This window comes from Cyanistes caeruleus, chromosome 4 (assembly GCF_971803275.1).
Source record: "Cyanistes caeruleus chromosome 4, bCyaCae1.hap1.1, whole genome shotgun sequence".
NCBI lineage: Eukaryota > Metazoa > Chordata > Aves > Passeriformes > Paridae > Cyanistes > Cyanistes caeruleus.
Genome location: NC_141704.1, coordinates 53,660,357 through 53,683,246, shown reverse-complemented (window position 1 = coordinate 53,683,246; position 22,890 = coordinate 53,660,357). Strand labels below are relative to the sequence as shown.

The following is a 22,890-nucleotide window of genomic DNA, read 5'->3' as shown; positions in this document are numbered from 1 at the left end:
ACCTCTGTATGAAAAACTCTATGTGAAACTTTACTGCTGCTGCTATGTAAGAAGTTTTACTGCCAGGGTTCTTTTGGTACAAGTTAAATTTAATTATTTTTAGATCGCCTCTTTTAATTACGTAGAACTGTTTGCTCTTCTTCTTGTACCTGAAGGAATAAAAAAGTATTTTCAAGCAGAAAATAGACCTTTATATAAATCTTCACCTACAGTACAGAGAGGGTTTAAACAAACTAGCTGAGGATGGCAGTTTTTCAAGATCTTTGCTTCTCATTCTTATTTTATCACTTGCCATTAGGATAGCACTGTTCAGAAAAGCACCTAAATGGTTCATTTTTTTCAGCTGAATTGTAACCTTTTGCATTGAACTACAGTAGCCAGTAGAAAGATAATACAAGTGTCTCTACAGTCCTTCCTAGACGTACAAAAACTTGAGCATTTCCCATGGTGAGTTTGATCTGGTCATAGCTGGGTCTGCTGGTGATCAATATATGTATGTTTTAACTTAAAAGAAAAAAGACACTGTAATCACAGAAATTAGCAGCTAAATAGAGTTTTTGATCATTTGACACATCCTCTGAGGTCAATGGGAACAAAACACAGCATTGTTTATGAGTTTTGTTAAGAAAGGTAGGAGAAGCTAATGTAATTTGAATTTCTGGTGGATTTCTGGGAGAAGTAAGCAGTGAAGCTGTTAGCTGGCTTACTGCATAAGGTTTGTATTTTTTTGAAGCAAGGTTGATGTAGTTTCTGAATACCTTGTGTCAGGAATATATTCTCTCCAGTGTTTTGGTCTCTGTGCAGGAGGGCTCTTGGTGGATTGTCATGTCTTGTTAACAGAAATAGCTGTAATCGATGCTTTACTAAACTCTCTAAATTACTAAATTACTAAAATTACTAAATTTACTAATTGCTAAATTGCTAAATTACTAAATTACTAAAAAACTGGGGCTTACTCCATTTCTTTAAATGTATCTCTAATTTTCTGCTTTAGGAGTTCCAAACTCAATTTTGGATGAGAAGTGTGCTGAAATCCCATTGGCTTGGAGTTTTTCCCTAGAATTTTATTTTCAACCAAAAGTGGGAATGTTTCTGCAAAAACCTCAGTTCTTACATAACAACCCATTTCTGAGGAATGTATAACATCCAGAACTTTCAGTAGCTAAAATACTTGAATTTCTGTTCACATCTGTAGTTTGAGACAGGACTCTCTTTTCCCTGAGCTGACAATGTCGTTGCTTACTGCATGAGTTTCCTAATTTATTTGGCCATCACTAAGGGTTCCCTAAAGCATTACAATAAATCCCCAACACATCTGCTGAAGGGGCAAATAACAACCTTAGGGCTTCTGGCTGGTGACTCCAGTGACAGGGTGAGGTCACTCTGAAGGCAGTAACTTTTGAAGGAGACCACAGTGGGACAGATATGCAGATAATGTTTAACTACAGAACTTTTTTTTTGTCTTTGGCTAGAAGTCATTGACTCAGAAAACTTGTGATTGAGGTGCTGGGGAAGGAAAGACATTGCTTGCCATAGCAACCTTAACATCCCCTTACAGTATGTGTGTCAGTTGTGCTAGGGCTAATTTATCATGTAAAGTGTATGCTATGTATGTCACATTTTACTGCCTGTTCATTTGTTTTGATAATCAAGATCTTGACAGATTTGTCGCACATGGTAGGATTTATAGTAAGGATTTTCTTATCACTGAATTAAGTTGATACATATAATCCTAGTGTCCTGCACAAGAACTGAATAGAAATGAAACATATTCAGAGTAGATGCAAAGGTCTTGCAGAAAAAGCACTCACCCTTTCCTAATCCTCGATTTTTTTTTTTTCCCTTTTTTTTTCCTTTCTTTTCATGTGATTTGTTTCACATCTTTGCAGGAGGAGTCATAGAGAAGACAATAGACATTGACCTTGAGAAGGTTAAATATTTCCTCTTTTATTAAAAGATCTTTCTGTTTTATAAGATACAAAGTTTAATCCTGTAAAAAACACAAGCGAGCTTTGGAAATACACTGATTTTACCTCCAGTAAATCATGATCACTCACATACCTGCTGCCTGTAGTTTGAAGTTTGATAAGTTAATTCCTTTTTCAGAGATGTTACTTCCTCCCCAGTAGTAAATGAAAGTGTCTCATTTCCCTCTCTGAAGACAAGTTGAAAATGTGGGGTCTGACTTAATATAGGCAAATACAAATGTGAACAGATTTAGCCACTGGAGCTGCCCACCTGGCCTGAGGCCCCTTGTTTTTCTTTTGAAATACATAATTCAATGGTACATAAATTTGCTCTGGAGTATATGATATTGCATTTCTCCGTTTTTATATTGCAGCAGGCTGCTTTAGTCTAGGCAGGCAAGCTGGTAAGTGTGGGGACACAGGGAAGGTATGTGCCTGCCTGTGAGCATCTTTAAATGCTTACAAGCACAAGACCTGCCTTACTGAAGGAGTTGAGAAAGACTGTACAAGTGGTCTTGAACCTTTTGAGACTGAGAATTCCAAACAGCATCTCCTAAAATATCTATCCTGCAAATATATATTTTTATTTTATGGTTTTTAAGAAATAGCATTTTTTGCTGTTGATAATGTATAAGGGTACTGAGGGCACTTACTGCACTGTTGGACAAAGCTTGGTGGGTATTTCCTAGTAAGGAAAGTTTAGATAAACCTCAGAATCACAGAATGCTTTGGGTTGGAAGGGATCCTTAAAGATCATGCTTTTCTGAGCACTAGTACCGGAGAGCATCAGTAGATAATTACAAAGCAAAGATCTCTGGAACAGGAGATTTTTGTTTCATTTTCCACCATATTTCTCTGGTCTAAACTCTGCTTTATTTTTATATATGACTGATATTGACACCAAAATAAATTATAGAGCTTGGGCATGTATTTCAAGAAGGGCATATTTTGAAATCTAAAACTGAAAACATCTGAGAAAACACGTTTTCACTGTGTAAAAGTTTAATTGGGACAGACTTTAATCCCAGATGAATTGCACTGGTATTGCTACTATTTCCTCAGTTGATACATCCTGTTGAGGAAGGATGCTTCTTCAGAGCACAGTGATGGTTTTTGTCTGCTTCAGTCTTGGCAAAATGAATGAGACCATTCCTTCTACAATTCTGGCTTCCCACCTGAGGCTTTCTTTTAAGTGATCTTGATGTTTGTATTGTTTCATATGTTTTTTATGCTAAATACGAGTTAAGTGCTTCACTGTAATTTGCACCATTCATTAACTGTAATGTGATTGAATTCTTTCCCTCCACATTATATTCTCCTTTGGAATATCTTAGGAAGCTATGTTCAAAAAGAGTCTTTAATGCCCCTGTCCAGAGGGCTCAGACAATCCAGGAGTCCTGGCAAGCTGCAGTAAGGCTGAAGCACAGCACAGGGGTAGCAGGAGCTGAGCAGAGGCTGGGTGCCAGTGGTGTCCCTGTGGCCAGGCAGCAACGGCTGGGTGGGCACCCCCCTGCAAACCACTGATGTGTGACAAATCTCCCCTCTGAAGCTGACAAGATCTTCATTTTGGCTGTTTTATTCTAGAGAAAAAGAGAGGGGTTCAGAAGCTGAAAACTTGTTCAGAGATAAAGCAGGATTTGCTATGCCAATTTCTCTTCCACAGGACATCAAAATAGAAGGAAAAGAGGCGTCAAATCAACCAGATTTCATTTGTCTCCATCCATATAGGTCTGCAGGAGTTTTTTTACATTTTCTGCATTTTTCTCCCTAACTCCTTATACCTGAGCTCATAGCTGACAATACTGATTGTTGGTGGGTGAGTGTTGCAGGGTTTGGCAGGGCGCACTGGCAAGGCTGAGCTCTGGTGTGCTGCAGGCTCAGGGCACCCTGACGCGGGTGGGCTGGCTGGCACAGGGCCAGGACCAGGCTTGTGCCCAGGCAGCCTGCCAGGTTAGCATCCAGCAGAAAGACCCCTGCACTTCCCTGACAGCTGCCACAGTAACCAAACACCAGCAATTTTCAGGGAAAGACACATCTAATAACATTAATTTTCGTCTAGAGCAGAAGGTAAGGTAACTAAAGCCAGGTTGATTGGGCTTTGCTGGGACATTTAACTAATGATCCTAGAAAGCAGGTGCACTGGCAGTGATTTTAAGCTTTAGAAAGCCCAAAGAGGGTACAAAGTAAACCTTTGATGCTGTGGGGATTTTAAAGAGGAAGCTGCATTCGTTTTAAATCATTACAAAGCGTTTGCTGATGGCAACAGAATTAATGATGCTTTTATGGTGGTCAGTGACTATCAACAAACAGAGTTGACTGTAGTTCAAATTATTATTTTAGATCAAACTAGCCAGTCTAAACCAAACCCAGCTAGTCTGACTAGTTGACAGACATGGGAGTAGTGTGGGCAGTTCCTCCTGCAGCATTATGTGGTGTTCTCCTGCATCCATCATTCTGTCAAGTGTGTGTTGGAAGCCAGGTTTGACATTCTATCACATTCACCACCTAATACCGTCTTTAGGGTGACGAAGTCATGATTAGTTACACACAAGCATCCAACTCCCCTCTGTCTAACTCCTTCTTTAGAGACATAGGTCGTATCTGTGTTACGAAATAATTTTTTACTATAGTAATGTTAACTTCTGACAGCTGTATTACAACATCTTTATACTGTGGTAGAGGAGAAAAGCAGCTGCTTTTGTGGCCTGATTCAATATAGCTCTTCTTTTTAGCTTTGATACCATGAAAATCCATTCAAGGCTATGAAAACTTCCCTAATCCTGGTTTTTCTAAGGCACATTAGGCCATTTATACGGGACAAGACAGAATTATCTATTTTACTGCTGTATCCCTTGACAGTTTTTCCAGACTGTCACCTGTATGAGCTTTGAAAGCGAACGGTGGCGTGTCCATATTGGTAAATGTGTCTCTGTACTGGTTGTGTGATATTCATGACAAACTGTCCTCAGCATCTTCACTTTTTAAATATTTGGGTGTACCAAAATTACTCTTGTAGATTTATTGAGCTAATGGCACTTACACTCAAAGGGCCTTTTAGTAAGAGACTTTCTCAAGTCATGAGTAATTTTTCATTTTGTACTTCCATCCTGATTAGCAGTATGAAACTTAAAACTTTTAATTGAGAAACCACACAAGATATGTTAATTATATTTGAGTGCTGGAGACTGCAAGGGTGGCCTCAGCAGAACTTGGATGGGTGTAACAGGCCTCCATAATACATTCTTTGAAAAGCTCTGTGAAGCCTTAAAAGGCTTATTGAATTGATGCCTTTGCAAGGCTGGTGTTACTTTATAAGAATGTAAAAAGGAAGAGCTTTTCTAATGAAGCAGGTATCAGAGGAAAGAACAGAGAGTTCCTCACCACTGTTCTTGTCCTCTGAACCAGTCCCTGCAGCTTCAGCACTTGAATTAATTTTGTACTGTGAGTTCAGTTTCTCATCGAGGCTTTTCATTGATATTTGACGTTGTTTGATCTGGGCCTGAACTTGGCAAATCTCAGTTCCAAATGGTCTTTATTTTTTCCCACACAGGCCTAAAAACACTCATATATAATCCTCAGCTGTTGGGGAAAATCTTTTTTATTTATTTATTTTTTTTAAATAAATTTTGAAACAGATGTAGCTTGAAAAGCTTTGAAAGTGATTAGGACAATAATAAAATGTACTTTTATAGATGTGTTTGAAGTTCAAAGTCATTATGGGATCATTAGGCTGTTGGAGTCTGTTGTATTAACAGCTAACATTAGCTAAGGAACTTTCAGTTGAAGAGATGTTCTAGCTTTTTGTGCAAGAACTGGTAAATTTTGAGCTTTAAAATTGAAAAAGTAAAGGGATCATGTTGCCAATATTAGATTTCTGAAGAGGAGAATAATAAACACAGGCAAGCTATCAGAAAGGGGCTGCATGGAGGGAAATCTCAGAGCTGTTCTATCTCTCATAGCTCCCAGGAGTCGGTGAATTATGGGCTTCCTAAGAAGGTGGATGACTAGTGAACAGTTTTCTGTTGCAAAATTGTCTAATACCTTTTTTGAACTCTTTTCTGCTTTTTGCTTCCTTTGAGGTTCGGTAATGCATTCCACTGTCAAATTTCTTGGAAAAAAAAAAAAATTCCAGGCTTTCTTTAGTTGTTTTAAATGTATCATCTTATTATTTCATTGTGTAATGTGGGAAGGAATTTGCTCTGTATCAGGAGAATACATATAAAGACAGAAGATGCAGGGAAAGTGAACTATTATCTGTATTTCTCATTTGTGCTTCACAGCTCTTCCATTTTCTTTAAATGATTTAGAGATGGAAAGACCAGGACTGCTGACTGTATGGATAAAATATGGATATTTCTGGTGTTTGTGCAGTTTCAGTAGTTCCTGCTCCATCGTTAGTCTTTTCCTCAGGCAATTCAAGGAAACTATCCACAACTCCAAATCTATTTTCTGAGTAGATATAGTTACTTTAGAGACCATGACTGAATATTTTAGTAGTGTTCCCTTAATGTTTATTGACATGTGACTTCACATCTAAATTTATCTATAATCAGAGTTTTTTCCCGCAACTTTGTCCATACACTTTAGGTTTGACTATCCTGATTAATTTTAAATTAATAAAGTAATTTTTTTTTACTTTAAATCATTTCAAGCTTATTTATGAGTAATTCTACTCTGTGTATTCCATAGTGTTAAAACTCTCCAGTCAGTTAAGAGCCATCAGCACAGTTTCACATGATCATATGGTATAAAAAAAAGTGAAGTTGTGTGAGATGGTTTCCTTATGACTAACTAATGAGATAGAGAAAGTTAAGAGAAAGTCACAGTCCTTCCAGAAAATGTTAACCAAGTCCTGACTCCAACCTTTATGTATTCCTAAGGCCTTAAAATTCAGTATTAGGCATCATTTGATCTTCTGCAACTGTTTCCTAATTATTTTGGTACCAGTTTAAGGGGGATAAGGAAGCCACTCAGAGTAAAAACCATGGGGAAAAATATCCTGGATGACACTTTGAGAAAGAAATGAGAAAAAAGTCTCTGAGCAGCCTGAAGTTTGGCTAGCAAATGTGGTGAAGGAATTGTACTTTTCCCAAAGAATGCTAGCCAGCTCATTCACATTGTATTGATAGATAAATGGGTTAAAACAGGAAGGCTACTTTTTTTTTTCCTGTATAGAACAAAAAGAACGAGTAGAACTTGTATTCTAAGCAGTCATGGCAGAGAGGGTTCTTCATGTGCTTCCTTTCCATTTCCCTTTAGAGAGGTATTTGCATTTTGGACAAGGAATCCCATAAATCCCATAGGATCCCACAGATCCCATGTCAATTTAATCATGGATGGGAAAGACAATCAATAGATATCAATAGACTGGACTTGTGCAATATGATGTTATGGCTGCTCTCTGCCTTCCAGGGGGCATTTGAGCCCAATGGAAAATTCCACTTATGGAGCCTATTTGATTTACAGTCAGGCAGGTCTAGTCTTCAGAGAAATTACAGTCCTCCTGGGAAATACAGAACATAGGAATTCCATGTCCTGCCTCTTCTCTTGCCACCTTTAATTTTGCCGTGGCTTTGACCAGTGCATGAAATCTTGGTAGCTGTGGTAAAGAATATGAGATTAAGCAAATATCTTTCCTAAATTAATGTTCCAGAGAGTATTGCATTTTGTCATAGACACAAATTCTTAGTTTTTGTGTTCATGCATTTTTAATTATGCTCTGATGACTGCAGAAAACACACAGCGTTTTTGTAAGACATTTGAGTAAGACTTTCATGTATCTACCTTGTAGGGATTGAGGTAAGATTTTCTAGTCTATTAAGTTTGCAAAAATCCATTTTATCAAAGCCTAAGCCCATTTAAATGACTTTGTACTTCTATAGTTTTCACCTTTGTTTAGCCTACTGGTTAATACATACAATATGTTATTTTAGAGTTCAAGCTGGCTAGGTTATATGCAAATTCTGAGTCTTGGGTTATATTTACTGAAGGTTTTTAAGTTTTTCTCTGCAATCATAGGTCTGGATGATTCCTTGTTTTTCTGATATGCAAACTGATTGATGCAGATCACCTGATTCCAGCATCTGAGGCTTTATGAAAAACATTAAATATCACAATGGACTAAAAGATCTTCCCAGACTGAGGTTAAACTTTATGAGTTCAAGCCTTTTCTCAGAAGACTGGGGATATGCAAAAGCTTTCTCCAGCTCCATTTTTCTTATGATACTTCTGTTTTACAGCTATGCAGCCCTTAGACTATAAATTGCATTGCCATCTGTTCTGTGAGCCAGATTTCTGGGAATTCCTCAAAATTTATATAGTAAATGCTGTGGGGTTGGTACATCAGGAGGACAGTGTGAATTCAAGGGCTTGCAAAGAAAACTTGGAATTCCACATATGCCTCACTGAGTTTGGACCAACAGCTTCACTATCCTCACATAAAACGAATGTTATATTTTACTATGTGTCTTTTAGCTGCATGATAAAGAAGATATAAACTTGTGAGTGGTCTTTAATTTGCAGTGTCATTGTCTTGAATTTTTTGCAATAAGACATTTTCAAGCATGGGTGCTTATAATTAGACATTGCAGTACCTCAGTGAGGTGACTATATACCAAATATAAGTCATCTCCTAGATGCTTAAAATTAATTAGGGGACCTAAAAAACGGCATGTTGTTTGAAAATGTTAACATTTTTTGTTGTAACTTTCTTAAAATTAAACTCTATCTGTTTGCATGATTGATTCCTGATTTGACTGTAAATTATTATTTATAGTATATATTTGTTTTTATGGTAATTTTAAATTGCAGACAATGATCATGAAGAACTCCACAATTAAGAAAAGCAATTGAAATAGTATGTTATTGAAAATCTATTAATTACATATAAAATAAAAGTGACCTGATTATTTTTTTTTACCTTTTTGATCCCTTTAGCTACAAAAAGTTGGAGGGCAATAACGATGAGGAAGAGGGAAAGTAAGAAGTTGTTTTCTTAGCAATGTCAAATTCAAATTGGCCAAAGCACATCACATACTTCTTTTTAGTTAATAGTTCCACCAAGTTTTTCCTTGAATGCCATTCTATGCTGCACATAGTATTTTGACAACATGTAAGATCAAATTTACATATTTAGATGGAGCTCAGGAACCTGGAAGTACACCTTTTCTTTTCTAATAAATCTATTCAGCCCTTCAGACTGTGCCCATTAGTGGCTGCAGAAGCAGAAGACAGAACCTTTTTACTCTGTGTGAGCAGAAGGCAGGCACTTGATCAATTAATGGAGAAGCTTATGTTGTCTCCAGAGAAGTAAACAAAACCAGAGAAAGAACAAAATAAAATAGACACTGTAAGGGGAAACTGCTGAAAGCTTAACTGTATCTTTCCTCTGCTTATTTTGTCTATTGGTTTTTGTTGTTGTTGTTTCTTGTGTATAACTGGAATCTTGTAATAATATGTCCTTTTTGCCTTGTTTTTTTAAGAACTAATTTTAAGAAACTATCAAAAATATACCAGGGTAAATAATGTTTCCTTTCAATAATGTAGTTTAGCTTTCAAACTGTGCTATGTGTCAGAGGAAGAAGTTGCATGAGTGGAAGAAGAGAACACTTTCATCGAAAGAAGGCATGGTTGTCCTTGCATGACTGTTGTCTTGTTCATTGATCTGACTTTCTTAAGTTCAAAATTTACACATCTGAGAATCTTTCTGCACCTCACAATATATAAACCTTCAAAGATTGAGTTGATGTTTGCTACATGGGTTTAAACCTCTCAGCATGAACAGCATTTCATGTGAGTGTGGAGGAGTAGAACAGAGGCTGATTCTTTCTAACAATGATGAACCTGCCTCCATGGTTCGTCTTTGAAATCCTTGGGCTTTGTAGGAAATTCATAACCAAACCTGCCTGCTCAGGTTCTTCCACCAAATGAAAATTAATCTTACTGTTCTGTTTTAGAACAGTGCTGGAAGCTGGTATGTGAAGAGCTTGCTCTATTATTGGTCATTATTTGATTCTTCCTGACTCCACACATTTATTAAAGGAGATGAAATTTAATTAAGATTTAGTCTCAACCTATTTATAATTTACCTAGAGGTTCTAGCAAACTTTACTACTGTGCAGAGTGTGCAGCAGTGGTCCAGTTTTTCCTGTAGGTTTCTCTGTTTGGCTCTTATCCTGTCTATTAGGTAAAATTAGGGCCCAGGAAATTGGATTATTATATCCCAAGGGGCTGAACTGATAAGCAGCACATGATTGTTGATCTGCTTGCTCCCCAGTGTTGCTGGTGTTTGAGGTGCTACTAGATGCAAAGCCAATTTCTTATCAATTAGTGCTCATTAGAATCATTTCCTGTTATTGATTTTAAATGTTTGGCAAAGCACTTTTAGGAAACTGCACCCAAAAAAACTAGTAGCTATACATGGCTTCTTAGTAAATGCAACTCTTTAGGGCCCAGTGTTAATCTTAACTGGTTTCATTGTTTTCCAAGTAATTATTTCTGCTTTGGATCCCACCTGCTATCCTCTCCAGATTAAAGATGTTTTGAAACAAGCACTTGATATAGTTCTTTATGAGAAAAGCTGCTGAGAAAGTATAGATTAAAAAAAATAAAAAGGAACTTTTGCTTTTCCTATCCTCTTTTGTTATGACTTGGGCTTTTTATCTTGAATAACTACCATTGGATTATATGATGTACAGTACAGGAATTAATGTCAGCCTTGAGTTATATGTGATTTTCATTGGCCTTAATATTTAACTTGTGTGCTTAGTTTAATTTTAAATGCATCTTTTCCTTTTTACATGCATTGAGAATTGTGGCACTATTAAAATCTAATTTAGAAATGGTAAAATTGGATATAGTGACATGTTAAAATAATAGCTTTGATACCTGGGAGTCCGAGAGAAATTTGGCTTATAATTACTATTAATCTGTTATACATGCAGGAAAGTGACCCAAATGTGAGATTATTTAATAAACAGTAAAATGTGTGTCTATATGTAAAAAGCACCAGGTCAGGCACACTTGAATTTCCACATATCCCATATATGCATGATGAATTGTTATGGAATTATGCCTTTTATGAGTACAGTGGAATTTTGGCTAAATTTGGCAGTGTCAGAGTTGGAGCTATCAGTATAGCCATTTGGGTTCATTTTCTCTCCTTTCTGTTGTTTAAATTTTTAGCAACAACAGCTCAGGTTTCACAGGCACTCCCCTAAAATGCTTACAAATATTTTAAATCTATTCTGTGATCCCTGTTGCATAAGGTGGAGACCTAACATAAGACTTGACTTGTGCTTTTCCCACCTCCATTAATGAATTAGTCTCACAATTACTGTAAAAATTGAGACAAGTGTGGGTGAAATGCATGCAGCTTAGTCTCTCTAACCTTAATAAACAGAGTTGGTATTGACACAAGTGAATTTTGTTTAACCACAGTACATTTGCTTCTTAATTAGTGAATATTCATCTGTCATCAGCAGCAGCTATGACACCCCTCCCTGCTAACACGTTCTGTCATAAATAATCAATGAGACGCTATTAATATTCATGAGTGGGAATCTGTGTAGTCATGTGCACTGATGCAGAGACAGGGGGAGTGTTGCCATGAACTGAGTCGAAACTCTGTGTGTGTATACGTGAGTGTAAGATAGTTAGGGAAAGGGAAGAAGAGCACGCTGCCACGCACTGCCCTGCCTTTTGCTTCCAGCTAACAGTGGCGTGCCTGTGTGCCGGGGCTGGAGTGACTGATGAAAAACAGTAGACAAGTCTGGAGGGTGATTCCCCGTCAGTGCATTTGCCTTTCAGTGCTGGGAAAATTAGAGGCTTTGCTCTTGTGTTGCTTATTAGGATGGGCTGCAATCTGTGCACTTTTCAGAAGAGAGAGGAACACTACAAACTGCTCTATGAAGTTTCACAGGTGAGTGCAGAGGATATTGCCAGCATCTCCAGAGTAAAAAATCTGTGTGCTTTACAGACAGTAAGTAGAGATGCTTTTGTTTTGCTTTACCTTTTTCCTTTCCTTTGCAAAATTGCTAGTGAGATTGTTTGGGGGGAGGTTGGTAATTATTAGTATTTTGGGTGCCTGTTGTTTTCTGCTCGTATGCCACTCCCCCTTCAGATGACTTCCTGTGGGATTCTTTTAACATTTTTGTGCATCTTCTGCCAAGATGTCAGTCATATAGCAGCAGTCTTGCTGAACCATATCGGTGATGTTTTAAGAGAGCCCTTGGCTTGGGTAATCAGGTTGATTTCAGATAAATTGCACTGCTGCCTCTGAAAGCCTTAGGTCTGTGATCTCAGGTATTTTTAAGTTAAGGAACAAAGTTTTTATGGCATGTCTGTTCTGGCTGAGAAGTATGTTATATTTTCAAATTAATGAATTAAAATTGAAATAATTCTGAAACATATTGTCACCTTTAAACAGGTACTGAGCACAGCAGGGTTCCATGGGTGAGATATGCTGCCTGTTCATTCATTGTGTGTGTGTGTGTTATTTCTGTATACAACTAGACAAAGATCATAATCCCATTTAGGTATTTTGGTGTCTCTTTCAGCATCCTAGCAGTGCAGTGCATAGCAGAGTAGCAGTCTGCTGCTGCTGTGCTCCCAGCTCCCTCAGAATAAGATGAGAAAAGACGAAACAAGTACTTCCCCATAACAGCCCATAATTTTTGCTCAGATCCTATTGAATCAGTATTTGATTTGCAGCTTTTTGTTTGTTTTTTTCCTCTTGGCATACCAGACTCTCGCATACTAAAGTTTAGTGCCTTTCAGCATCTGTTCTCTCCCTCTCTATAATTTGTTCTGGCTCTGACACATTGCCATTGATAGAGGCTGAACACTGGCAGTTTTGGACTGCACTGCTGCTGACAGGCAGTGCAGGGGGGAAAAAGAAGCTTAGAATGTTGGTGGTCTATTGGCACAGCAGCAGCTAAGTGCCCAGTGCCGACTGGTTCCCTCCGAGTTCCTCCTGACGTGATTCATTTCACAGTGGGCTAATTACAAAGTGGATTCTCTACACATGAAGCAGCCTCCTCAGTTGTGGTGTTAATGCACATTTTCATGGTAATGTGATCACAGCCTCATTAGCCAGTTTCCAGAATGATCCTCTGCATTAATTAAATATAAAAATGACTCTTTTTATCACCATAGAGAGGAAGAAGAAGATTACCATTGTTAATTACTACTGGGGGCCATACCTCTGCATCATTTTTTTTACCACAGAACCAGCAAGTGTATTCAATCCTAAATGAGTGTGTGTTTGCAGGTAACATTCCCATTGCCTTGCCTGGTGAAGATGGTCTCTAGGTGGAACACTTCCCTTTAGTTCAATATTTAGTCGTAATCCCATGATCATTTTTTTCTTACAGCAATAGCACAGGGAAAAACATAGCAGCAGCACATTTCCCTCTCTACCCTTTCCCTCTCCCCAGCTCTGGACTGCCAAACTGATCTGAAAGTGTAAAATGGAATAGAGTGGGTCAATGTCTGCATTTCTATACCAGGGAATAAGAAATGCAGTTTTGCTGTGAAAGAAATTAGACATTTCTTAAAGGGCTGAATGTGTGTATGGTAAAAAAAGACTGTCTGGTTTAGAGCAAATGCATTTTCAAAATATTCCTTTTAGCAATGTTGCATGGTAATAAATGTGATTGGAATTATCACCAAACCCAAAGGTGAGTTTTTTAAAAGATTTGAGAGAAATTCTTCCCTCTATCTATCTTCTCTACTATTGAGTTGGAGTGTCTGTGGATGTGAGCAACCAAGGTGCAAAATTAACAAAAGCTTTTGCTTTTTTACTCTGGTGCTTGCCAGATAAAGTGTTATCCCTGGGAGGATCTCAGGGGGGTTCCTTGGGGAGTGGAAACGCAGTGAGCCTGGTGCTGCATCTTGTGCTGTTAGGGAAATGTCACTGATAAGGTGCAGAAGGAGAGCAGAGAAATGACTTAGTGTGCTCACTGCCAGATCCTGTGTTTATCTGTAGACTCGTCCCTATCTTTGTTTCAGTGTGTGCAGGTCAGAGCCCAAAGGATACTGAGCATATTTTTAACCAGGTGCTGCAGTAAAGATCAGGTAGTGTCTCACACCATAACTGCTTCTATGTACAATTCTGATTTGCTGCTGGGAGGGGGGAGAAGGAGTAGAATATGATAAATTAAATTAAGCCAAGGCAGGCATTACTACTTGATTTGCAAATCCCTTTTTAACTCTCCAGTCCTGTAATTCCTATACCACAGGCTTGGCTCTTTCATCTACATGATTTCTGGAGAGCCTGGGACAAGTTAGCCTGTCAGGGACATGAATTGACTGAGGATGAGCTGTGGCTCACTAGCATACGTGGATCAGATAGATTAATTTATATTCAAATAAAGAAGCAATCCTAGCCTCATCTGCCACCTTTTCCATACTAGGCTACCTGATAGTGTGGGTGGTCTGTGCACTCGTATACTTAAAAATATAGTAAACAAAGGAAAGCATGTTTGCAGAGGAAAACCATGCAAATGCTTGCAATGGGGCAGGTTTCCTGTGATTGTTTTAGTGAGGTCAGGATCATCATCATAGAGATTTTTGTTGTAGAGCTGCTGGAAAACGAAGACATCTTTAGAATATGTATAATTTCTCACTCTTCCCCCCCCCCCATTCCTTTACTCGTCTTTTGCTGAGATAGCAGCTCAGAGACCACGGGGAACATCTCCAAAAGCATCATTTTCTCGTGTGACAGATAAGTTTATTTAGACAACTGTGTTTTGCACGCTCAGATTGTGATCAAAATAAAAAGTCAAATAGTCATATTTTACGAGTGAAAACTTTTGAGATACCACTATGCATTGGTGAAGGACCCGTGTGCTTCTGAGTGCCTCGTCACCAGACCTCAGCATGGCTCAGGTTTATTTCTGGGCTTCACTGGGGAAGGTATCAGGCATACTACACCCCTCAGGTCCTCTCCTCCATATGTCTACCAGTCCAGAAACGAAGGATGTCTCAATTTGAAATTTATGGCCCTACATGCTACTTCGTGGAGCACTTTAATATTATTTCCTGTGTGCTGTATAAGCAGGATTGAGCTAATGAGTGTGCATCCGGGAAGCCTATGTCAAGTCACTTAGAGAGGGTGGGATCTGGTGTATGCTCATGTCCATTAAGAGCAGACCTGCCATTCTCAGCTGATTTTCTCTTCCACTGCAGGGGTTAAAGAAGTGAGTTAAAGTCATTTGTTAGCAGCATGGTGAGGACTCTTCCCATTTGGCAGACAGGATAAGAGAAATATGGCTAGGATTGAAGGGAATCAGCAGTAATCTTCAATAGCTTTGTTTGAGGCTCAAGAAAATGCAGGTTTTCTTCAGAATATTATGGCTCTTCAATATTCCCATTTCTGTTTGCTTGAATTTTTGTGCTTTGTTTTCAAAATGTGCTATTAACCAAGAGAAAAAGAGGGGAAAGCTGGAGAGAGAACACTGCTTTTAGAGGCAAACCAAAGAATGATACGAACTTCTTTTTTGAATTACCTGTTATGAAGCACATCTAGCTCAGGTGAGGATAGAATTGAAAGGGAGAGAGGAGAAAAGCCAGAAGGGAAAAGAAAGGCTATCTCAGATGTCTCACAAAGTCAGTGATAGAGCTGGGATTAAAACTGGAAGGTTGCACATTTATATTTGACCTGGGATAATAGTAGAGCTTGCTCACAGCATTTTTAAATCCTCTGAAGACTGATTATGCCGTTTGCTTCTCATGTTGGTTTCCATAATTACCATAAAGCTCAAATTTTTACCAGTTTAGAGTTCTGATTTTATGTTCATTTTGATATCCCTTGGGCTTTTTGAAGTTCTAAGTTCTAGTGGTACATCTCTTCCAACTCAAAGCTGCTCACAAGAGAGACATCAAGCCTGCCCACTGAAAGAGCAGAGGCACTTCTGCAAGTTTCAGGAGATTCTGCTTGTAGCTAGCATTGGAATTTGGAAGACTGGGGGCCAAGCAGTGCTCCTTAGCACTGGGACCTGTCTTCTCTGGTCTTGATGAAGTTTGAGTTTTTTCCAAAGATTAATTAACTAGATGGTGTGATACTGATTTTCCTCTTGAACCAACCTTCGGCCACTAATATTCTCTTTTGGTACTTGTTCCATGTGAGGTATTTACATGACAACTCCTCAGTGTGGTGGTTGCCATTAGCTGTCATCCTTTTCTGTAGTTACCTGCCACAACTTCTGTGTGCCTTTGTTTGCTGTATATCAATGCCTCCTCCAAATGCCCCTTATGAATTTCACCAGCTATGGGAAAGTAATAGCTTGTGTTACATCAGCACAAACACATTTTTGGTTTATATCTAAGCTCTCTTTTTATTGGAAATTCTGTAGCAGCACACTTTTATCTGTGGAGAATATAAGAGTAAAAAATCTGAATTTAATTTTCTGTAAATTAGCTGAATTATCTCAGTTTAATTAAATTAGTAGCAAAAGTAGATCTGGTTTGATCTTCCTGCATTTTCTTTCTTTTTCTTCTTGCTCCTCTAAATTTTTTAAACAAATAAGTGATAACACCCTGATTCTTCTTTTTTTTCTAAATAGCTCTTCTGAATACTCATTTATCTATTTGAAAAGTTCAAAAATAAAAGTCAACAAACTTGTGGAAGTACTGTTTCAGTTTAACTAAACAATTTTAGAGACCTGCTTTATGTAATTCCCCTCAAAAATGTACTGTCTCATATTAGTAGTGAATGATAAAAATGTGATCAAGTAAAGCTTGTCATATATTTCTAGCCATGTCCTAAAAACTTTCTTGGCATTTCTTTAAAGAACCTCTGCTGAAATGAAAAGATGGAAAAATGAGTTCAAAAATTTGACTTCTTTTATAGATAGATTATCTTTGTGGTTTCCTTGTTCTTTTGTTTCCATGATTATTTACTTCACACCAGTAATTAAGCAGCATGAAACAATAGAAATTAAATCATAGAAATAATCCCATTGCCATAATGTTTCTGCAGTGTCATGGCACTCCTAACAACTTGCTCCTGGTGGAGGAGCTCACTTTCTCTCTCTGCACAGTGTGCCACAGATTCAGGGAGCATTGGCTGCCAGCAGCAGCTGTCCCCAGAGCCCTGGGCACCCACTCCTCTGCTCTGCTTTGAGTCACCACACACCAATTGCTCAAAAGAGAAGAGACATCTTTCAGGTCACCTCTTGTCTGACTTTAGGCTCTTACCACAGAGCTCTGTTTGGGCCTGAAGGCTCCCTGAGGAGTCCTGGAGGATTGGGATTTGGGTCTGGGAACATGCAGGCTGCTTGAGATAACCAGCTCTGGCTGTCTGGTTGGAGAGTGGCTGTAGAGAAGGCATCCATGTGTAAAACTATATGTGTAAGGAGGTTGTCATCTGGTTCTGTAAAAACCTAAACCTGTTAGCAGGAGTTTTTTTGATCATTCTTTTGAACATGACATCTGAATTATATGCCAAGTACCTAAGTATTATTTTTGATTTCAAACCAACAGGTGATAAACCACATTTTTTTACTGGCTAAAATCCAGGAAACTCTGAAGCGTTACCACCGACTTCATGGGCCAGGCTTTCATATTTTGTTCTTATTTACTGTCTTTTAAAAGGCATATAGCTCCTCAAGAGGAAAGATAGAGTCATCCTGAGATAAGAAAGAAGACAATATATGTGAGATAAGAATTCAGGGCATGGGTAAAACACAGGCAGCTATAAAAAGCCATACTGAGATTATATCTGTAATCTGCAGGGATATTCTGTGGTTCTACAATTCTATATGCAATGCCATGAAATTTTTTTTAAAAAAAATTAGTACCTGTTTCAGGTACTGAATTGCATTATTTTCTCTCATTTTACTGTTTGTTCCTTGCATCTTGATTTTAGCAATGGAGATTAAGGATTCTTTTAATGATCAGATTTTTATACATTTTTACAGAGCCATCCTTTCTTGAGGCTTGCTTCCTGATGTGATTTGGTGTGGATATAATCCTTAGGCCTACGGCAAAATGTATCTTTATGTGAGTTCTGTACATCAGTGATGTGATGAAGCCAGTCTTGCTACCTTGAGCATTCTGTCAAATAAGAAGCATATTTTAGAGGCTCAGTATTTTTGTTTTATGGCTCATTGAAGAGGAAGGGCATTAAAATGTCAACCAAATACTCTACCATGTATGTGAGGTTAACTGACAGTAGGTTTCACCAATTTTCTCTCAGGATCTGAGAGTTTAATGGAGATATATACAGAAGGGCTTGGTGAAAACTAGCAGTTTTCCATCCCTAGAGATTTGCTGAGGTCTTATAAAAATAATTTTTAAAAATACTGAAAAAATATCGGATCTTTGGCTTTAAAACTATTTAGCTTCAGATTATGTTCAACTTTTTATTTTAAAAGGCATGAGCTTTTTGTAATAGTATTTACTTTTCTTTCAGCCCCATAACTTTGAATCCCCTGGCTAATTTCAGTCACAAAGGTTTTTCTCATTTCTTAATTTATTGCAAAGTAGTTTGCTGATACTCTTAAGTAGATTGTTTTTTCAAGTGCAGAAAGATTTTCGAGTTTGCTAACATCACCTCAAAATATCAAGACACAAAAGAATTTAAGAATTTCTGTTCTGATTACTCTTGATACACTTACTTTGTGGTTGCAGTGAAGATAGTTCCTTTTCTATTTTTTGTGTAATAAGCTTGTCTTTTGTTTTACTTTGCTCAATAACTGTAACAAAAATGAGTCTGTTAAGAGAGGATATTAAATCAGCTACTGTTCAAAGGTTATCTATAATATTATTATAACAAATAGTGCGTCAGAAAGAGAATTTTAAAAATACTTGTTTGCCATTTCTAGGACTGGACCTAGAAATGGAATTGCAGTGTCTTTGTGTAAAGCACTTCAAAGTGTCTTCTATAATTGTTTGTATTTTAGTTTGAAATACTGCTGTGGAGAGGCAGAGAACAAGGTGACTCTTTGGCCATTTCTGCATAATAGGATGATGTAGACTTCCATGACACTCACTGTTGTGAGATTTTATTGTTTAACTTCGAGGAAGTTAGGACATTTTACATGTTCTTCTCTCAGGTGGAAAAAATAATACATTCTTTTCTTCTCCAATATAAAGGTCGGGGGTTTTGTTTGTTTATATGTTTAACTGAAAAAACCCAAACATTGGTAATCAGCAAAGTGCAGCAAAATAAACAAATTTTTTTTGTCATCTGGATCAGAAGATTCATCTTCTTCTTTTTTTATGGTAATGGTTATTCTCTAGAGGTTTTGGCCATGACTTTTGACCTCTTAAATAACAAGTACAGTGGAACAAGTAATCTTCCAAACTACCACATCACACATAGAATTCCTGTGCTTCAGGTATATTAATGTCAGAGTTGAACCTGAGAGGATTCAATCTGCAAAAAGTCTACAAGTATCTTTAATTTGTAGAGATAAAACTTAATTTTTCGGTTCTCCACCCAGCTGGAGAATTCTTTCTTTCATATCTTTCAGTACTTGGGGGGAGGGGGGAAGGGTTGTTTGTTTGGGTGTTTTTCCTAGCTCCTGGAATCATAATCAGTCTCCCTCATGAAAAAAAGAAAAGCTTGTTAGTATCAATCCGGTTTAATAATTCAGTTTATGAAATTTGAAAGGAATTGGGATGGACTTGAAAGATAATGCTTAGAAACAGTCTTACTCTGGTTTGATACTCTTCTGCATATCTAGGGCTGGCAGCATTGTTTGAGAGGTGAGGCTGAAGCCCAGCCACACAGGATTGTCAGCGGTGCATGGCCCTGAGGAGGAGGATGTGGTCTGGCTCTGTTCTCTCAGGGCTTGCCCAGAGACATCAGTGCCAACAGGAGCCAGCCACGGCTGTTTCAGCACAGCTCAGACCCGTGCTGCTCCTGCCAGGATCAGACATGCCCTGGGACCATCCTGCTTGCTAGTGTCAGTGCGGCTTCCTTGTCCATGGGCATCCAACTGCTGAAGCTCCTGGGAAAGAGCCACAAACCTGTTCCACGTTCAGTTGCTCTGTAATGGCAGAAATGTCATCCTGCAGTGCCAGAACCTGCATCCTGAGGACCACAGGGAGCGTGGGATAGGGTGAACTTAGCTAAATCCTCATGACACTGAACAACTGATATAATCGGAGAAAAGGATTCTTTTCGGCTACCTGTAATATAACAGAGCAATTGACTGAACTATGTTATATGTTTGAATGTATTTGTAATGTGCTTTTTGCATATTATAGTGATGAATTTGCAGGGGAAGCTGCTCAGGGAACAATCATTATTCAGGTCTTTGACTTCCCCATGGCCAGAATGTGAAATATTCAGATTCCTCATGATATCTGGGGTCATAGGAGCTGCCAGCCCAAAATAAATTTTAATGGAAGAAAAGGTTGATTATTAGTTAAAGTTCAGCATTTGGAATGTATTCTCAGAAGTCAAGGTTGCTAAAAGTGGGATGGCATCTTTCATTGCAGTATAGTTTTTCACTTGAAATTGTCATGTAGCCTACTATTACTGTTGGGAAAGACAGAGACACAGAAGTTTATAAATGAGGAATACAGTAAGTCTACTTCTCACTAAGAAATATAATTCCATAAAAATCAAAATGCCTCATAAAAAATTTAGATATTTCATCAAACATGGGCTTACAGAAAAAAAACATAGGGCAAAAATTTCCAGAAATGCCTGGACGTTATTTATATATCATCATAATTGAATATTTAGGTTGATTCACTTCTGAAACACATTCAATAGTTTGTAAAACAGTTATTTCATGTAGTATGAAATTTGGAAGACGAAAGCGAGTCAAGTTTTCCTTTATCTAAAATTGCTTTGCTCTTCCCAGAGTTAGGTGTACTGTTTGAGAAATCTTAGAACTTCTCTTCATGTGGAATTTCCATTCTGTGTGGATTGCCCGTTCTGGAATATGTGACTTACTGGGAGAGACTCCTGCCTACGTGTAATTGTATTTACTAACATACACTTGTAGAGATTTGTTCAAAAGCAGTCTCTGTCTTGTGGGAGAGGAGGAAAGTAGCAAAAACAGCTGTAGTAGCTGTAAACAGCTTCCAATAAGGTACTTGACAGAAAAAGAATGCACCATCCTATCAGCAGTTGATGTTATGATGCCAGAGAGGAATGTCGCCCTGTTTAAGAGAATTTGTCAAAACTGTCTTTCTGCTTTCTGGATATTGCACACCATTGGGTGTATATTGAGGTGTAGGGCCTGCTTGGTGCAGCAGTGGGACTTGGAGGTCTGGCTCTAATTCCTTCTCTTGTGGGTGTATTTTAAGAGGTTCTGGTTTCTCTTTTCCAGTTCTCGTATAAAGTTTGATATTGTTTAAAGCTTAAAGATTACCTGTAGAGATCACTGCAAATGGCAAATGAAGAAACTGAATTAGCGTTGCCTAATAATGATGATAGTGATCACAATAACCATCACAAAGTGCTAGACAGAGCCCCTTAGCATTTACTGGTGAGGTTATAACCCTAGTGGCTCATTACAGTAGAGTGTGTAGGCCTGCCTGCATTTCCAGTGCTTCCTCAACATACAGAAAGGGTTTGACTCTGTTTGTTGGATGACTGTTTTTACCTTCACTGTACACTAAACTTCAGTTTTGATAGGAATTTTCATTACAATTTCCCCAGAACTACTTCACAGGCAGCTAATGGGAATTGCTGCTTTTTTATTCATATATTTTGTTGTATTATGCATATCAGAGGCCTTTTAGTGTGAAGGAATTTCTAATTGTTAATTTGTTGCTATTGTTTTCTTCAGATCCTAATAGAAATATGGGATTTTGGTATTTTTTTTTATCAGTAGTGGAGTTCTGCTGCTGTCAGTTCCAGATAGATGCCAAATCTCTCCCCTCCTATAACCACAATATATTTCATATTTCAGGTGTGAATTTTACTAGACCATTTTAAACCTTCTCGATGAAGTAGTTTGAAGTTCTTAACATAGGAGGTCATTCCAATTTATCTCTAAATGACCTCTTTGTCCCCAGATTTATGTATTTCCCTGATTTAAAAATGTCATTTGGTCTTGTTCAGTAGGAGAATGTCTCTGAAAGCCTGACTTGTAGAAATATGATGAATAGTGACAGGGAAGGGGTTTTGCCCAGTGAGAAAATACCAAATCATGTAGCACTGTAGTTTCACTTACTAAATATTGTCCAGGCTCCATTGTTGAACCCTGTGCTGCCAGTGTCACTTTGTCAGGATGCTTTCTGTCCTGTGACTAGTGGCTTCAAATGTACTCATCCATCTTCTTGTCCCATTACATTTCATGTGACTGATGTTCTGCACCTATTAAAATTGATGGGAAAGAACAAAGAAGAAAAATGTGCCCTTCAACTGATTATGCCTTTGAAAGAGCAAATGAGACTCTACTGCTGTTAAGAAAAAATTGAACAGTTATTTCTAGGTTTATTTATATTACTTTATTTTAATATTAGCAATAGATCCCTTATTTTGTTTTTGCAATATTCTATTGAGAGCAGTAAGTTTGCATCAATATTTTCTCCTTTAATTTTGTGACAATAAGTGAACATACAAACTTAGATTTATCAACTGCCTCTGGTTATCTTGCCTGTGAGATATTGCTAGCATGCCTGAATTACCCTCTTAGGAAAGGATGGAGATATGTTTGACTAGCCTAGGCCTTTCATCTGAGGAAGAACCCATTGCTTGGCCACAGTTCATGTGTGCTGGGAGAGCACTTTTGTGGGATGTCACAAGGTTCTCCTTCCTGGTAAGTGCTTGCTTACCTTATGTTAAGTTCTTCAGGGAAATTAATGGTAGAATAGAAATTCAAAAGACTTTGTAGTATTGGCTTTATTTCCTGGATAGAGGTGGTTTCACAAACTGCTAGTCCAATGTTTCTGAGTTAGACAAGGGCTATTAGCCAGCCAGAGAGGACAGATGACATATTTACTGACAACTTAA

The 22,890-nt window shown here is 38.0% G+C and overlaps 1 protein-coding gene across 3 annotated transcripts in view; it reads left to right on the top strand.

Moving 5' to 3' along the window:
• Positions 1–22,890, top strand: part of PDZRN4 (PDZ domain containing ring finger 4) — a 231,971-nt gene that overhangs the window by 122,704 nt on the left and 86,377 nt on the right. Inside the window, exon 1 of one of the 3 annotated variants that reach the window (XM_023938316.2) lies at positions 11,580–11,886. The exons of the other annotated variants lie outside the window; for them this stretch is intronic. Within the exon in view, the coding sequence (XP_023794084.2) occupies positions 11,818–11,886 (69 nt within the window). The 5' untranslated portion in view covers positions 11,580–11,817. Of the gene's footprint in view, positions 1–11,579; positions 11,887–22,890 lie in introns of those variants that run through there. 3 annotated transcript variants of the gene reach the window in all.